Genomic DNA, 17,970 nt, shown 5'->3' with positions numbered 1-17,970 from the left:
ATTCATGGCACACCGTAGGACCGTGCGACGTGACGTTCTTACATTGTAATCCCGTAGGCGCGATGCGATGTAGCGAGAAATGGAGGAGAGAGCGGAAAAAGCGAAGAGAGAGACTGAGAGAAATCTGATTACATTCGCCTTTTCGCACCGCGACGCGACGCGGTCGCGTGTTCACACGCCCCCCGGCACACATCGACGCGTCAAAAGCACAAGTCGCTTACTGTTGAACGCACGCACTGTTCACCGTCATTTACGCATGAGTCGTTCCGGACGCGTGAACGTTGACGCAGGAGTGATCGAGATTGAGGGGAATGAATAGACGAGACGGGACGACAGGAGCATCGTGGACCTTGGACGGTGAGTATATCGACCTGCGCGCGCGGTAACGGCTGCAATCTGGTTGTAATCTTCCGGCTAATATAAACGACGTACGTCCGACTATCCAGTCAACAAAATTAATCTTCTTTGGTGTATTTTAGGCGAGGCACGCTGTTGCGCGCGGAACCACCGAAAAGATAATTGCATTAATTACCGCAGAGCTCGTGCGTGAATTTGTGTGCAGCGCGTACACGCCTCGCTGGCGAGATTACGTTGAAATATGTATGTATCGCCAGGAAGAGAAATTGTGCGATAGCGTGCGAATTTAAAACCTTCCAAACGTTTAAATTCCTTTTCCGGAAAATATATATGAGATAATACCTTAACACGCGTGTGTGCCAAAGCTATCGACATATTCCCTCTCTGGTATATATATCTGTCATACTCTAATGGTCTTATTCTTAAATCCTTTATCGATTGCCGTGGGCGTATCATTCCCATCACTACCGATAGCGTACGTAATCCGATATAGTCCGACTGCATGATGTGTACGTGCGACTGCAGTGTAAATGCACAAATACCCAGGCGCACTTCCTTTAGACATCCCTCTTCTATTGCCAACTTCCGAGAGTGCTACTGGTAGTGGTCTGCACTTTTGACGTATCTCAAGTTGAATGTAATTCCATGCAAATGGTATTCTCAGCCTCTCCCTCTCGATATCTTATCTGCTTCGTCGCCTTATCCATCCTCTTTGCAAATACAGCAAACGGAACGGTACAATTTTGACGATTTGTCGCACCGTATCTTGGGTCACTCAAAACGTGCAATTTTCCGTATTGTAAATTTATATATATTACGTGTTTTTTATATACTGAAATTTAACTTTAATAAAAACGCTTCGTATTCAAGTCGTCGACTCTTCAAATTTGTTTGATCGCTGCACACCGTTTTCGCTATTCATTGCTGTACATCGTCATCTTTTTGCTATTGAGTTATGAAAACGCCTGCTTTTCAGTTCATGTAAACTTTGCGAGTAAAGTGGGACATGCCCAGGTGCGCACCATGGCTTTCGGTTTAACTCAAGAACTTCGTCCTGCTTGATCCGTCCTCCAGACGGCAGATAAAATAAAATCTTTGAATGTTTAACCAACCTAACGCAACGAGAGTAAAATTTCATTCGAGAGTCGAGACCGAACAGAAGTTTTACTGCATTGCAGCTTGACTACCGGAAATTCTGCTTAAAACTGGAATAACGGTTTAAATCATTAGTCAGTGAAAAAGCGCTTCTTCTAGAGTACACCGATGTCATGATAAATTTAATCATAATGAATTTTGAAAAATTCACAAGTCACGCATTTCGTCATACATAAAATTGTTTTATCTTTGCACATCAAAGTATAAAAAACTGTTAAATATGCTATAAATTTAAATAAAATTTTTGAAATTATTTGGCACAAATATTTAATAGAGAATTATTAAATATATAATAGCGGAAGTTTAAATGGATTTGAATGGAATTTGGACGATTCAGCGAGAGCACGGAACCAGAGAGGTAAAATGTGTTTCATAAAATATTAGATTAATTCTGCCCCTGCCTGCCTGAATGCACGATGATACTTAAGATGTTCTCGTAGCTCAAGCTGCGTTTTCTTCTTGCAATAACTTCCGTAATTATTTCTTTGCTAAGCACAAGCGTGCAAATAATCACCGTTATTATTCGGAAAATATTGGGTGATTATTTGCCGCTTTAGATCGTAAAATGCGGTCGAGCATTCGATTTCTCTGATTTATTTTGTTTTTCTTACCCTCGCGAATTGTGTTATACGATATGGACCGTTCTATCATCCCTTTCAGCTTCATCATTTACACGAAAATATTAAACGCGCGTTATCGACACGTGCAATTGTTTGGGACAGGCGCGATATCATTTTATGCGGCATGCGGGTCGTGCATACGCGATTTTAATCGCACCCGGTGGAACACATGTAAAATGTGGGTCACTGATTCCACGATTTTAAATCATTTATTGTGCCCGCGTCGGCAAATATATACTCACGTGGCTTGCGTTATTGCACCGCGCCGCTGAATACCGTCGGTGATATTTCTATTGCAACCGTATACGAAAGCTGTCGTCGACGTCGCGCAGATCGCGGTCGAACGACGACGGGCGACGACTCTGTCATGAGGAAAGGAGTTTCGACGACGTTTTGCCGTTTCTTACAAGCGACACGAGGAGCTGGGACGAGGGAGAGGGGGAGGGGGCAGTCGCTACCTATATAAACGGAAAAGCAATCAACGGGAAACGGAGGGAGAAAAATCGTCGCGCACATTGAGAGCCTGCAGCAACCGCTGCTGCTACTGTGCGCCGCGCCCCGCTCCTGAATCATTCATCATGGAACGCTCGCTCGCCGATTTCGTATCGCTTCCATCGAAATTACATTTTCGATCTCGGCGACGAGGTCACAATTGCAGTCTAGCTTTTTAATTGATTCAGAATGGACGCGTTGATAACGTCTCTGAAATTAATTCGTCGAATATAACATGTTTCATTATTCGCCCACGAGAACGAATTTATCACGCTGGGAAATTCTCTGCCCCTTTCGAGCTACATAATTATTTGTTGTGTAATGTACATAATTTTATTCGCCGTTGCAATAACCTTTCAGTCACGTAATTCATAACTCTATTATTTGCCTGCGTATATTAAAATTTTGTAATTTTTCGAGAAATAATTAAAAACATACACATACAAACATATACGTTCTTTCTTTCTTTGCTCATTTTTATCGAAATATTTTTATAATTATCTCAAATTTACTCCGTATATTTTTGCACAGGTGTAGAAACCATTACAGTGGTAGATATAATTAAATTAAGAAAAAAAAAACAAGAGAGAAAATAAATTAATCTCGCTCGACTAAGCAAAAGCTAAATAATTTAAAACGGCCAATTTTCGAGCAAAACAAGAAAATTTACAATTTTCTCTCACCGTTATGATAATAAACTAATATTGAATGTGCGTGCCGAGGAAATCGCTCGATTTCGAGGTAACACGATGATCGTTCCATTTTCATCAGACTGCGCGACGCCAGAAAAAAAAGAGTACATCAGATTGTATTCTCTTTTGGCGTGTTTTTATTTTTATAAAAGTTTTATCTCACGCTACATTTAATTATCAATAAAGAGTGCATCAGCATAGGAGCTTAGATCGATCTGTATATCTCAAACTTGTAATACAAATCATGTAAAACAGAATAAATATATTTTTAGCACGTTTCTCGTATGGAATATAAATATTAATTGAATTAAATAAATTTTTAATTCAAATTCTTTGTTCCGTACATGCGAACCGTAATACGCGTTATCCATTTTCTCCGTAATATGGAATATTCACGTGCAACTTGTATCAAGCTATACTTTAAGCCTCGTTGCATCGTGTACAAATATACGAGTCTGTAAACGTGGTGTAGCGATCACGTGAATATTTTATATCTTGCTATAGCATAGATAATTGCGTTATGTTCCACGTTTTATGGCCTCGTGCGCGCGAGAGTGTATTGTCACGCGTAACGGTATCACGTTTCGCGTCACGTTTCAGGCCATGTTCTGGAAAAAAAAAAAATGACAACGATTACGGCAGTGAAGAATTTTTCCTCACCTTTGGAACATGCTGGTCCTATAAAATTTTTATCGATACGGTATTTGCTGCAAAATACATGAAAAATACCAGCAGTATTAATAAATTTCAATCAGAAATTTGAGAAAAACAGAACGTATGCGTATGCATCTCTGCACGTGCTATTTAATATTTACTATGACATAAATAATGATTTTTATTAAAAGTGATCAATTCTCCAATTATTATTTTCGAATATTGAATCGCTCGTCAAGCAAACGATCATAATTATACGTTCTGATCAAATGAGAAATGTGGGAGTTAACGTTTAATTAACTTTCCAGCTGGATGGAAATCAGCAGGCCAACTTATCGTGCCGGTAATTAATTCGGACAAATACGTTTTCCATTGTTCTGACTTCGTTGCCAGGAAACACACGGTTGACTCGATCAATCCGCAAAAAATACCGCTACTCATTATACAATTGTGATATTAATTACGTAAATTGAAGAAACAAGTACTTTTCACGCTATCCGTTATATTAACTGTTCAAAATATTATTGCCACGGTTTGGTAACACAATAAACTGCTGACAAAAGCAACGATGCGATCTGGCTATACAAATGGAAACCAACGACAAAGGTAAACGTTTTCAGACTGATTCGTTATCGCGAAGAAAAATCAACTAGAACAATTCAAATAAAACATTCTTCAAATTGCACGGTTGCGCGTAACAAAATTCGCGTTAGTTCGTTCGCAAACTTTGAAGGAACGGAGAATTAAACGGAGCGTACAAATGCCGATTTCGATCAATCAAATTTTCCGGCGCAGTTAAATCCACTTCGCGTGGATCTCACGCGAGCGTGGAACAAGCGAGGAAAAAAGGCGCGCCTCGCATGAATCCGCAGAAGTTTCAACGGCAAAATATTTTAGCGAAACGCGCGGCAACTTTCGCGAATAATTATCTGGCAATTCGCAAGCAATTAACGCGTAATTATCGAAACAAGCTCAAAGTCTCGGCTACCGGTTTATTATCGAGCGGCGGTATATTCCCGCGAGGGCAGTCCAACTCCACGTGCAATGCATTCACCCGTTATCATCCTCGCATGTTATTACGATTACGGTTGCTAATACATGTTACGCGAAAGCGATTAGAGAGCACCATCCACCATGACGTATCGTTCGTAATTAAATGTTAAATGTGCTAAATCCTTAATCAATATGTGCGTGTTTGTGGTTGTTTAGATGCTAATTTAATTGTAACTGAGGGCTACTCGTAACTGCATTAAGCTGCTACCATGTGTTAATTGTTATTTTTATGTGTACTGTATCACTTTTACATGTATACAAGATCTTCACGTGAAGACGCAGCACTTTTGAATTACTATATTTAGGCTACTGCATTACATACATTGATGATTTTGACGTTGAACAATTTCTGACAACTGGGAGTTTGATGTTATATAAAAACATATTCAATATAGAGAATAAATGTAATATAGAGTAATATTTAATCGGCATCTGGAACAATTTCATCATGAACTCGATTTCCCCATTGGATTTAAATCCCTATGATTTTCATTTATGGTGATCTGAAGGATCACGTCTATAGGTACCAGAATAACCTTCGCACAATTGAGAATTTGAAAATCAACATTCAAAACCGCTGTAGAAGGGATTCCTACCGCAGCACTCGAACAAGTGGTGAGCAGTTTCCGTGAACGTTCGGATATGGTGGTGGTTGCTAATGGATCTTATTGAATATGTTTTTACACAGAATTAAACTTTCAACTGTCAGGAATTGTTCAACATCAAAATCATCAACGTATATTAATGCGATAGCATAAATATAGTAATTCAAAATGTTGCATCTTTTTATGAAGACTCTGCAGTCTTCACGGAACATAACGCCCATCTATCCGTACAATCCATCCATAGCGCCGTGCGACGTCTATCGATCTCTACGGTGGAACTCAGATAGATCTTTAATAGAGATCCATGCTTTCTCCATAATAGATAATTTATTATTAGTATATATATAGTGAGGTAGTCGTATACAATAATGACAACTATTTATATGTGTAAATCCTGTATACGATACCAAACTTATATTACTACATGCGTGCTTATATTATACATTTAAGTATATTTCAATAACGAAAACATACGTTGCTGGTGGGCCATCTAGTAATTGCTAGTGTTATTACACATGATCACATGACCTCAAATAATGTGCGTGCGCGAATATATACACTATTGCGTACTTTATTATCTAATCGATCGTACTTTGCAAATTTTCTCAATAAATTTGATTATCTGAATACATTTGCCACGGCTGTTTTGTTACATAAAACTAAATGTGCAGAAAAAGCGTTAAAAAATACTAATTAAAGCGAGCAGATTTAAGAAAGATACGCGGAAAAAAGTATAGATAATAGCAAATTTATAAAATCTATTACTAAATCTTCCTGTCTAAATTCCTCTTTACCTTAAATTACATTTGTCTTACATTCCCAGATAGTCAAATCTGTCGAGAATAGATTTTGAAAGTGTCTGCAAATTTTGTCAATAGAATGTCAGCAGAAATATAACAGAATTTGCTAATAGAATATTACAGATTAACCGCAGAAACTGAGCAAAATCTGTCGTTTCGTAACTATTTAAATTTTTAAAGAATGTATTTCATTTAAACGTTTACGAATTGACAGATTCTGACAAATTACATCGGCAGACTTTGCTTTTCTAAAACACGAGTTTAATGCAGACACAGATGATACCGGATCTGTTGTGATATCTGAGCAAATCTGCGCACGAACATTATTTGATGTCATGTGTAGTAACACCAACAATTACTAGATGGCCCGAGCAACGTGTATGTTCCCGTTATTAAAATAATGTAATAAAATAATATAAGCACACATGTAATTAATACATGATTGGTATCGTCTATAATAATCTAATCCATATAAATAATTGCTATTAGCTGTTTATGCGGTACCTCTCAATATATATACTAATAATAAATAATAATTATAAATAATTTTATTATACTGCGGACAATTTGCTTATTGGAATTGTTTCTTCATGTATATTAGTCAAGAGAGAATTTGGAACATATATACAGAATACTCAGATAACTTGTGAGTTAAAAAAAAAATATAAACTGATGTTCTAAACGTAATTACTTTGCAAAAAATTATTATGTAATATGCATTTAAAAAACAAGTATATAATCCAAACACATCCAAAGTACATAAGCATTCGCAAATTATTGGTCAATGTTATAATTTGTTATAATTTGTTCTACAAGAAGATTATAAAACTTGAAGCAAATAACAGTACAATTTTCATAAAATAAAAAAAAAACAGTTCTTCGCTTGAAATAAAGCCGGAGAAACTTCTCTTTTACAACTTACAATAGCATAATAAGATTCCATTATGTAAGATAACCTGCAAAATACCGAGGCAAATATATAAAAAAGACCAAGCTGAGAAAACTTATTTCTTAGCCCATTTATCGTTCTCCCTTGCGTTTTTTCATACGGGTTTCATTATCTTGAAAACGAAGCAAATATGAACATTCTTCTCCTGGAGTAAGAAAAAACCAAGGCGAGTTAATGAATGCATTGCGGGCTGCGTTTTCCATAAATTATTTATTATAATTGTAAATCATATCCAAGGGACAGTTACACAAATTGAAAACATTAATCGTACCTTCAAGAACCGGAGTCGCTCCAGACGTTAACAGATGACGCGTGGCCCATACTTCCTCCGCGACGACGATCTATATACGCGAGCGGGAGGGCCTCGCTCGCTTGCACTTTATAACAAAATATTAACTCACACTTACACGTGTGTGCGCATATACGTTATATCTATTATTTTTTTTATAGTAACAATTTATTATATAAGTCGCCGTTCAAATCAACGCGTGTGTTCCTCGATTAATGTAAAAACGTGCGATTCGCAGTCGGAAAGGAATCGAATCGACGAGTACACAATTATTTATAGTACAGCGATATTTACAGATGTGCTTACAAATTATACTTACAATAAAAACGTCTTAATATGACAACATTCTTTCACTCCCTCATTTTTTTTCTCTCTCTCTCTCTCTCGATCTCTTTACGTTTTAGACACACGCATACTGTCTTCATACCGCTCCCACATCCGTCTGCATACAAAACATTGCGTTATTTAACGCGAAGCAACGTTACGGTACGTACACGAGCCACTTTGTCACCTGAAATAAGAACGCGTGAAACACAATCGTAATAAATGCGTGTCAGGTAGCAATTTAAAATGCAAAAAATTTCGATCGGCGAATTGGAAGATTTTTGAAATGGCATATCCCGCGATTTCCTCCACTCATAATGAGCGATCAATTCGAAGAGGAATTGTGCGTCTCGCCCGCACTTTCTATATTATGCTGCTCACGGATTCCCTCAATTTCTCGAAGAAAATAGAAACCAAGATTCGCACGAGTTAACTTAAACTCGTGCGCGCTATTAAGCCGGCAATTCCGCGCGCGGATCCGTATCGCGAAGGATTGCGCATAATACGCGGAGTTTGTATGACGACGGGGGGGGGGGAGGAAATTGCGAGTACGTACGATACTTATAGACGCTTCTCGTTAAGTAATATCAGGCACTCCGAACAAGTTGCTTCAACGAGAATAGACTAATTAATACCGAACGAGGTAAAGAGGCGCGAGATGAAACGCACGACAAAATTTCGCAAGACCGCTTAGCGACCGCGGATACCGCGATGCTCTCACGGCTTCGTCCGTTAATTGCTCAATTGAAAGCGGTATCGGTGAAAAACCAGACAAGCGGAGAAACCCAAGTTCGGAATTGTTGCATTCCATTTCGAAAATAAAAATACGATTTCGTCTACTTGGCAAAACACTGCGCTGTCGTCGGTACATGCATAAACATATTTATAATGACTTTTAATAGATGTAACGCACAAGGTAATAGAGAGTGGCGTCAGCGTGGAACAAACGTTTATTACAAGTATTTGTCGATAAACGATCGTTCCATGCATCCGCACTTGCATTTCTTTAACATTTCGTCACTAATGTACCATCACAGAATTATGCGAATTTTATATAACACACATTTATACATGAATAAATCTCGTCTTCGACGAAACATTGCTTGCCTGCTTTTTATGGATGCTAATCAATTCGCAGTGGAGGAGGAACGTAATCCGCCGCTTTATCCGTCGGCTTTTCAACCACTGATCGATCGACCGCCGTTCAATGAAGCGTCTTTGGTATATAAGGTACAATTCATTCATTCCCACTAGACGAACGCGATGGGGCTGCGAGAATAAATAATAGCGCGAGCTCTCGCTACGGCCGCGATATGATAATGAGGTGGCTTCGCGGAAGCGCGGCGTTCCGTAAAAAGGACAGATCGGCGAGGTGAATTCAGCGGGGCGAAAGAGAATTGATCGTGCCGGCTCGGAAAATAGAGAAACGCGAAGCAAGCGTGAAAAACTGTAGAAACGGCACTTCTTACAACATATTTACATAGGTCTAATTTGCATTTTGGAGTCGGGGATGCTTGCGGCGCGTGCGATTTGCATCTTGTCAATGTAAATACTGACGGATAAGCGCGGGGACGTTATCGGGCCGCCTTCATCTTCTGCCGCTAAGCAGAAACGCGGGACGATTGCCGAGAGCGAAATTATTTTTCTGATTTCGCAGCACGTTTCAACGAAAAATTAATGCTACACGCGCGGCGTACAACTATAACGCGTCCCTAGGGCGCGGAATAAACTTTAAAGCGACATCGATCGCTCTGTCGCTGAAATATATCGGCGCGGTGTGTCTTTATGCTTAACACGCGACATATTAATGACGCCTGTGTGTATTCTGGAATTGTCACCTATATCTCTGGCGGAAACGTACGAGAAACTTGGAACGAGTTTTAAGAATGATATTATCGGTCGGTGTCTGGATGAGAATAAAACGACGAAAATAACGCGCGGGATAAGAATAAAGAGGACACTAAAATAAAAGCGAGAGTAGCAAGTGTTTCCGAGTTTCCAACGCCTCGTGACGCGTGAATGTTACACGACGCTATTTGCATAAATACAAGGCGCCGTTGCTGAAATTTCGCGGGGGAATTTCGCACAAAAGAAAACCGAGAGGGGTTCGCGAGACAGCCAGCCGGCTCGTTGTGTGGGAAGTGGAAGAATAATAATGAAGAAGAACCATTCTCGCGCTGATGAGAGGATTTTCTTCCGGATGGCGGACCCATCCACAGCTTTGCGGTACGTAAACCTTAATTAACGTAGACCAATTAAAAAAAACACGCACCCGCAAGGCTATGTAATTGCATCTCGACCGCGAAGGAACTCGTTTTCCGAAGTTTTTGGATCTCGCTGAGCGTATAAGCCGCGTGATGACGGCCCTCGGGAATTATATTTTCTGTCGGGACGACTCGATTACACGTTCGGTTACACTGGTATGATTCGAATCGCCGGCTCGCGGAAATCGAGTTGTCTTTCTATCGATGTTGCTCGTGATATTGCCGGAGAGTCTTTAAAATCGATATTTCTTGACGTAAAATGTGACTAGAGACAACTGGAAAGATAAATAAATAAGAAATTATAAATGTATTTATTATTCCGCGCGTTACCGGAATAGTTTTATATTAAATCTATTAAAGTAAATGAACCTTCGTGTAATTCTGATTATAAATTTGATATCCGCGGCTTGTGATTACAATAAAAACAAATAATTGTAAAATGTAGAATTTGTAGATTAGAAAATAACGTCGAACATAAAATTAATTCCTGTTTCGTGGAAGAAAATAATTTTTTCAGTGACCGATAATCGCTCGCCGGAGTAATCGATTCGTTTGCCATATTCATTCATACAAGGAAATGAGAAGATTAAAAAAAAGATAGATAAATGAATAAAAAGAAATTTCGTGAAATTGTTGCTAAAATGTATATCAGAAAAAAAGAAACACGTACGTCGATTGATCCAACGAATCTTCCTTCTCGCGAAGAGCTTTAATTTTTCTTTCAGAGACACGAAAATAAAATATCGACTGTATCAATAGTCATTAGTTATCGTGTGAAAATATAGATAACTATACAAGTGTATATATAAAAAAAAATATTTATGTTTACATAAAAAAATATGTTTAATGTGTATGTAAGTGTGTATGTACGAGTAAACATGTATCTTCTCGCACGAGTTATTTAGATTCGCACATATTTTTCGTCTCGGCGAAAAATCAATCCGCGAGAACGATATATGTCCCTGATAATCGCGACCCCGCGCGAGGTCGTGGTGTCAAATTATTCCATTGATGTTCAGACGACTTCGACATATTATCTAACTGATGACCTAGCCCTTAAAGATATAACGATCAGTGTGGGCGTTATTGCGTTAACGACCTCGCTGATGTGTCGAAAATGCGACTCCGCGTCGCCGGATGCTCGCGAGATCGATTTGTCATAACGACACTCTCTGTGTGTGGAGCTCAGGGAATTACGACTTACCGAACGACATACAAAACAAGCAACGCGAACGGGCTTGCTCGAGCTCGGATTTGTCATACACTACGGGCAGTTGAGCGAAATTACATTAATACGGCTCATACAAATAATAATGGCGTGGTCCCGTGTGATACGCAATCTATCGTAATTTTTCCTTACGAAATGGAATCTTGATTCATTTCTCATACAGGTAGATATATTATCGTGTTCAATCAAAATCAGAAAATATTCTGAGAAATAGAAAATTATAAGAAATATGGAATTACAAAAAAAAATAAAAAATTTTGTAAGAAATGTAAAAATTAAAGTTTCACATTTAAGAAAAAAAAAATTACGCTTTGTCTAAAGAAATAGGACTGCTAAAGCTTCCTCTAAAAAAAAAAATACACTCGTATTTTTAAGCTCCGTTAAACCGACGGACTCCAAATGCAATTAAATTCGGAATCAGACAATTCAATCAGTTCCGCTTCGTCAGATTGCTTCTAGATACGACTTTCTCGTGACATTCTGATTTCGCTGAACAGCGGCGCGACCCTGTCATTGCTCCTGTACAATCTTACAGCGATCAATAGCCAGCTGAGAGAGAGCACAAGTGACAAACAAGATTGCGCATCACCGGCGAAAAGACGCACACTCGTTTTATGCGCCTTAGGAAGGAAGGAAAATCCGAGCTCTGTTTATTACGTACTAATCCTTGCGATCGTCCGCGAGGGAGAGTTTCCGCTGGCTCGACAGACGCGCGCTCTCCCGCTTTCCCGCACAATTGCAAAATCGATTCTATGGCACGAGAAGGACAACCCTCCAGTTACAATCTCCGACCGTTTTCCGATTTAAGATCTCGGTACCGTGCCACCCTTCTCTCTCTCTCTCTCTCTCTCTTGCTTACTTATCTGTACATTACACGTCCCTATTTACAGAGTGATATACATACATATCAATTTTCTATAAAAATCGTCTCGACTATGGCAGCGACTGTGGCAGCTTCGATATACAAAACCGCTGTAAGTTCGTTGAGAGATTTTTTTTCTTGAGTTTCTTTGATGGGCGTGATCGCGTACGGCCGCTGCCCCCTTCAGCGGTGGTCAATAATTTTCAACTGGCGCACAAGCGGCGATCGGTTTTTAAGAAACGTCGGGTGGTACGGATTTTTCTAACACGGTTGCCTTTACAGACTTCACGGAAATTGGCCTGCTTGGATTTCGATACTGAGGAAATTATATACAAAATCATCGCTCATAAACAGTTCAATGTTCCAAGTTGTTTTTCACATTGTCGACTTTCTCGAGACAAATGTTGGAAATCTGTTGATTTCTTTCCACTGATATAGCGCAGGTCGCTACGAACCAGTTGCGAATAAGAAGTATTCCAGAAGTCTGTTATCGGCGAAATGTTACCGGCAGGTTATCGATATGCTCCATGGAACTCGCTCCGTGAGTTTCTTCCGTGGGTATACAGTTGAGTATACGGTATGAGTATAAGGTATACAACGAGTAAATCGATCGTGAGTCGACGAGGTCGATAACACAGTTTCCATAAGATATGTCTACCTATTAAACAACGAAACTCAATCCATCAATTTTACAGTTTAATATAATTCAAGAAATAAATATTATTTCGCAATATACGTTTACTTTCTCAATACCATTTTATGATTCGGAAAAGCGACAACATTCGGTGAACACTGTCACGTGTGTCTGATTGCATTTTGTTCATTCTGTAACTGGGCGCTTGAATAACGCACAGTTCAGATGTAAAATGCTTGCGGTGGTTCTTAAAGCTACTTTCAGTCCTATTCGAAGAAACCACTCGAGCCTTCTTATACACATTTACAAATCGATCATCATCGTTCTCGTTGTAATATCGCAACAAGACAATATATATGCTAACTATATATTTCATTTACTTCCCCTTCCCACCCTTACTTTGTATGATGATAGATCATACATTTCTAATCGAGAATTTTCGCAAACCCTCGAAATGGACGACACGTTTACAGATATACAAGCCCAGTCTGTTTTAACGAACATCGACGGACGCTCACCGTTCTGCGTCCGACGATTGACAAATCTGAGATCGCACTGTCACAATATGTACCATAATTCGGCGCAACAAATGGTAATTTGTTTAACGTCTTCAACGTAATTTACAGCGGCTTAGTGCGGCGCGCCCGCCTCTGCCGTATCCGAGTTCCCGTTTTCACAATTAAAAGCAATATTTTCGCGTGCTAACTTCCGGTACCGGGCTCAAGGACGGGGGTCGTCCCTCGCGCGGGACAACCCCTTCCTCCTGTCAGCCATAGTAGTAGCTTTTGCTGTTGAGGTTCCGGGGATTCTCCGTGCGGAGAATCGTGTGGAGATTATCCGTGCCGACCATGTGGTTCCCGAGATCAACGCGCATCCCCGTGTTGGTTGGGTGAGGTACCGACGTGGCGTGGATGCTTGTCGGCGACAAAGGTATCCTCGTGTCGCCGTAATAACGTTCGCCGTGGAGTCTCTCGGCCAACTGAGTTTCGGGCAATCTACAAAATACAGGAAAGATAATTAGATTATACAATTAAAAGCTCTTCCATGTAATGTAAAAAGATAAGGTTGTGATAAAATTTCCAGAATTCTCTTTTATTATTAAGAGTGAAATAAAAGTAGCAACGAAAATTATTTAAGATTAAAATTGTTTAAAAATTTCCAAAACAATTATACTCTATTTAAATCTCGAGTAGATACTTCTTATCGCTATCTCGTGTTTTGATTTCACACATATCTACACTGAGAAAAAAAATTTTTGCATTTTAGTAAATATTAGTTTGCATACAACTGTGACTCCATTTACTAAAATGAGGAACATTTTCCTTATTAATTTTTTATTAGTATATTTTTTCAGTACACATATACTAACAATAAGTGAAACGGAAATGAAAAGAAAAATTTTCTTTATTTTAGTAAATGGAGTCACAGTCGTATGCAAACTAATATATTCACTAAAATGCAGATAATTTTTTTTCCAGTGTAGAGTGATCAATTATTTTAGATCTGAATAGTAGTAAGTAAAAAAACAAAAGTGAGACACACATTGAAGTGATTTTATTAACTCGCGTAATAACGGAAGAGGGTCATTCTTTTCTTGTCGAAGAGTAAGATATTTACCTTGCGTCTTGCATTGGCACTGCGACCGGGGTGGTGAGATCGATGTCGGCATCGATCTCGGAAATATCGTCGGTGAATCCATTCGGGAGAGTCTCGTTATTCGCGTGGAACTTTGCATCCCTCTTGGCGCGATGCCGGCTGATTAATAGACGGCCGATAACCAACCCCAGAAAGAGCAGTATACCGGCGCTGACCGATACAATAATGTAGAGGTAGAACTTTTCTTGGTTGTCTGCAGAAATCACGTTAAACGAATACTTAAAAACCTCGTGTTTCTTCTTTTCCTCCTTTCGTCTCCGTGAAATATCGGCAATAGCAGATTCAAGCGTTATCAAAAATATATAAAAGAAAAGCACATCATTTCTCTTTTTTTCATTCGTTCTTATGCATTTTAATCATAAGCTTTTATCCAATTGCAAAATTGTCTATGTAGATCGTTTATTATGCACGCATAGACAAGCGCATCCAACATGGCACTCGAATAAAATTCGGGAACCATAAAACAAAAGAAAAAGCCAATTAACATGCCCTACTAAATATTGCCACTAAAATGCAACGTCAAACACACAATGCTTACATTTGCCAGTCAGGAATCAATCAGCGGTTACAATCGAGAGGCCAGAATACAAACCGGTCAATTTTGATCAGTTTGATATCGGATGCCATAGACAAAATACAAAAAGTGATGCACTAATTGAGATACAACAATTAAAGACTATAAAATATGTCTTAACATCCAAAAAATTGAACTGTTCAATATTAACCGGAGGCCTCGGCAAGAATCAAGGTATCTTTCTTTATAGGCATGTATACCATAGGATGCTCAGGCAGCTACATACAACGAGAAATATCTGTCGCCAACGTCTGCCGTCGTGGGGCAAACTACCCTATCGTATCCAACCCTGGCAAGAGTCGTCGGGGATCGATAGAAACAGCGCGCGTTTTACCAGCTGAAAGTAACGATCGACCGTTGGTGTACTCACTCGTTATGAAGGAGTAGGCATTGATCCACTCATTCAGGTATCCCAGCACTACGTGATCCTCCTTCGGAAATGCGTAGACGACGGTAGTGCAATTTCCGGATGCGCTGGCGCTCGTGGATACGGCATTACCAGCCCGGCTGTCGCTCGCCATTGCGCTCGCCTGGATAACCGTGGGCGGTAAAGGCGGTAAGGATAAATCTTTCGCTCCGATACCGAGCGACTTTAACATGTTCAACCGCGCGTCCACTGTGCACGCGAGAAACAAACGTGAGGGAGTGGCAGTTTGCGTTAAGCAGTTATTGCGTTAAGAGTCCGAGAGTTTGGGCGTTGAGACCGTCATAATTTCGGTAAACCCAACTTTCAATGCTGTACACGAGAGAAACCTGAATTTTCCTACTGGTGGACATTGTCCACGAAGAGACCAAGATCGCTTTCGAGCGCGTCTCCGTAGCATCGAAATTTCGACTCACCGAAATTATATCGATTTCAAGATTAGAAATTATGTCGCGGGATGAAAGCGTCAGAATGAAATTTGTGTAAATTACGTAGCAATTTTACAGCGGTAATAGACGTAGAAAAGTGTCTCGTAAAGGATAGATTGCGTAACATTAGTAATGTTTCAAAAACGCGTTTTCATATTAGGGAAATTTTATACAAAATGAATTATTATAATGCATGATATACAATTCGTCGTACTGTAAAATACGATATGTTAATTATAATATGCAAGACGGAAAATAAATAGCGAAAGACTAATTAGTCACTAATGTGTTATTTACAAGTATCATGGATATTTCCCACCAAACACAATGTTTATTTCATAGTGTTTAATGCGAGATACAAAGACCTATCACATATAGCAATTGTGTCTATCTACGTTGAAAATACTATAAATAATATATTAAATAAACATTGCGTAACATGATGGCGTAACAGAGTATTTCGCGGTTATAATTAAAACGGATCTGATGTATGAAAATGTATCGCTTTTGTAACTTCAAAGTAAAATTCAAATTACAATTTTCTGCAAATCTAATAACATCTAAATTATCCGCCATTTTGCAGCTATATTAATTCGCTAATTTCATATTATTTAATCATGCTTTAAATGAGATTAACGCGTCATTAATTAAAATTTGCGGAATAAATATATGTATACTTAATGCAGATATCCATCTGCAATTTAGATTAATAATAATGAAGAATGTAATAGGTTTTTCGCAGTGCTTTGTTCAGTTTTAGTAAATATACATTGCGCGATTCGATTATGTGTCTGTGTCTGTGTGTGCATAATGCAAATATGTTTTTCCAACAAACTTCTACAGCGTGAATGATTGATTATATCATAACACCCCTAATAGTCCCTACCAAATGAATCATGGGAGCTGTTCGACGCAGCTCCCGTCACCCTGAATACATTATTTTCACAAAAATTACAATTTAAAAAACAGGATTATTCAATCATTCGCCGCTCGATAGTCATTAAAATTTATGATTTTTTTTTCATACTTATGGGACAAAATTTGAGATACGAAATGAAAAATTCTCGCGACACAAGTCGTTCCATTCTGTGTCTCTCCACGGATCGCGAAACTTAAATGGCACATTGTATTCCTGGAACGCTTCACGGTCTTCCGGATCCTGACTTACTTTTCGCTCGGGTTATTTTTCAGGAAATAACCGCACGACATCTCCGAACGTCAATGGAAATGAAAGAACGGAATAAGGTATAAGCGAAATGGTCCATATCTTTGTTGTCGGAAATTGATGGAATATTTAAATATTATATAAAGATCGTATACGTAATTAGTGCAAGAATACGCGGCTCATTTCAAATGCGTTGTATTAATATACGGAATTGCGGCGACATTCAAGTTCTAAAATTTTGTTGACAAGTTTACGAAGACAGAAAATTCTTCGAAAACATTTACTGTCTATACAGCTGCTAAACGCTGATGCTATTCTATAAGTGAGCAAAGAACACATTCAAGTAATTTAAAAAAAAGGATTTTTAATTCAACTTACTTATACTATCTTATTCTGTTTTGTGCACAGCACGTACGATACACTTCGTTATAGAATGACTGATCCAAGCGGACTTAAAGGTGACGAATTACTCGGACGCGACGCGTCTCGCGAAGCAGTTTCGCTGACACGATAAAACCAAAGAAAGTATCAGCATATCGCAACGCTGAGACACACTTATCAAAATTACTTGTGCACTCCGCGTAATTAATTATATTTTAGGATTGTTGACAATTAATTTTCTTCTAGAATTCGAGTTTAACAAAGTAAAAAATATGAATTCAATAGAATCCATATTTTACGTGCCATTACACAATAGAATGCACTCTCAGTGGATTCATTTTGATAATATACTGTACATAAAATA

At 38.8% G+C, this 17,970-nt stretch overlaps 1 protein-coding gene across 3 annotated transcripts in view; it reads right to left on the bottom strand.

The window, feature by feature from the left end:
• Positions 1-7,568: 7,568 nt before the first annotated feature.
• The window catches only part of LOC139817776 (uncharacterized), a 155,871-nt gene continuing 145,469 nt past the window's right edge, over positions 7,569-17,970 (bottom strand). For 2 of the 3 annotated variants that reach the window (XM_071786079.1, XM_071786085.1), the window contains exons 7-8: positions 14,596-14,827; positions 7,569-13,973 (exon numbers count right to left, since the gene is read on the bottom strand). In XM_071786079.1, coding sequence (XP_071642180.1) covers positions 13,745-13,973; positions 14,596-14,827 — 461 coding nt within the window. In that variant the 3' untranslated portion in view covers positions 7,569-13,744. Of the gene's footprint in view, positions 13,974-14,595; positions 14,828-15,578; positions 15,825-17,970 lie in introns of all 3 variants that reach the window. The other variant, XM_071786092.1, reaches the window with a different exon arrangement.

This window comes from Temnothorax longispinosus, chromosome 1, assembly GCF_030848805.1.
Source record: "Temnothorax longispinosus isolate EJ_2023e chromosome 1, Tlon_JGU_v1, whole genome shotgun sequence".
Taxonomy (NCBI): domain Eukaryota; kingdom Metazoa; phylum Arthropoda; class Insecta; order Hymenoptera; family Formicidae; genus Temnothorax; species Temnothorax longispinosus.
This window is presented reverse-complemented; position numbering and strand designations above follow the sequence as displayed.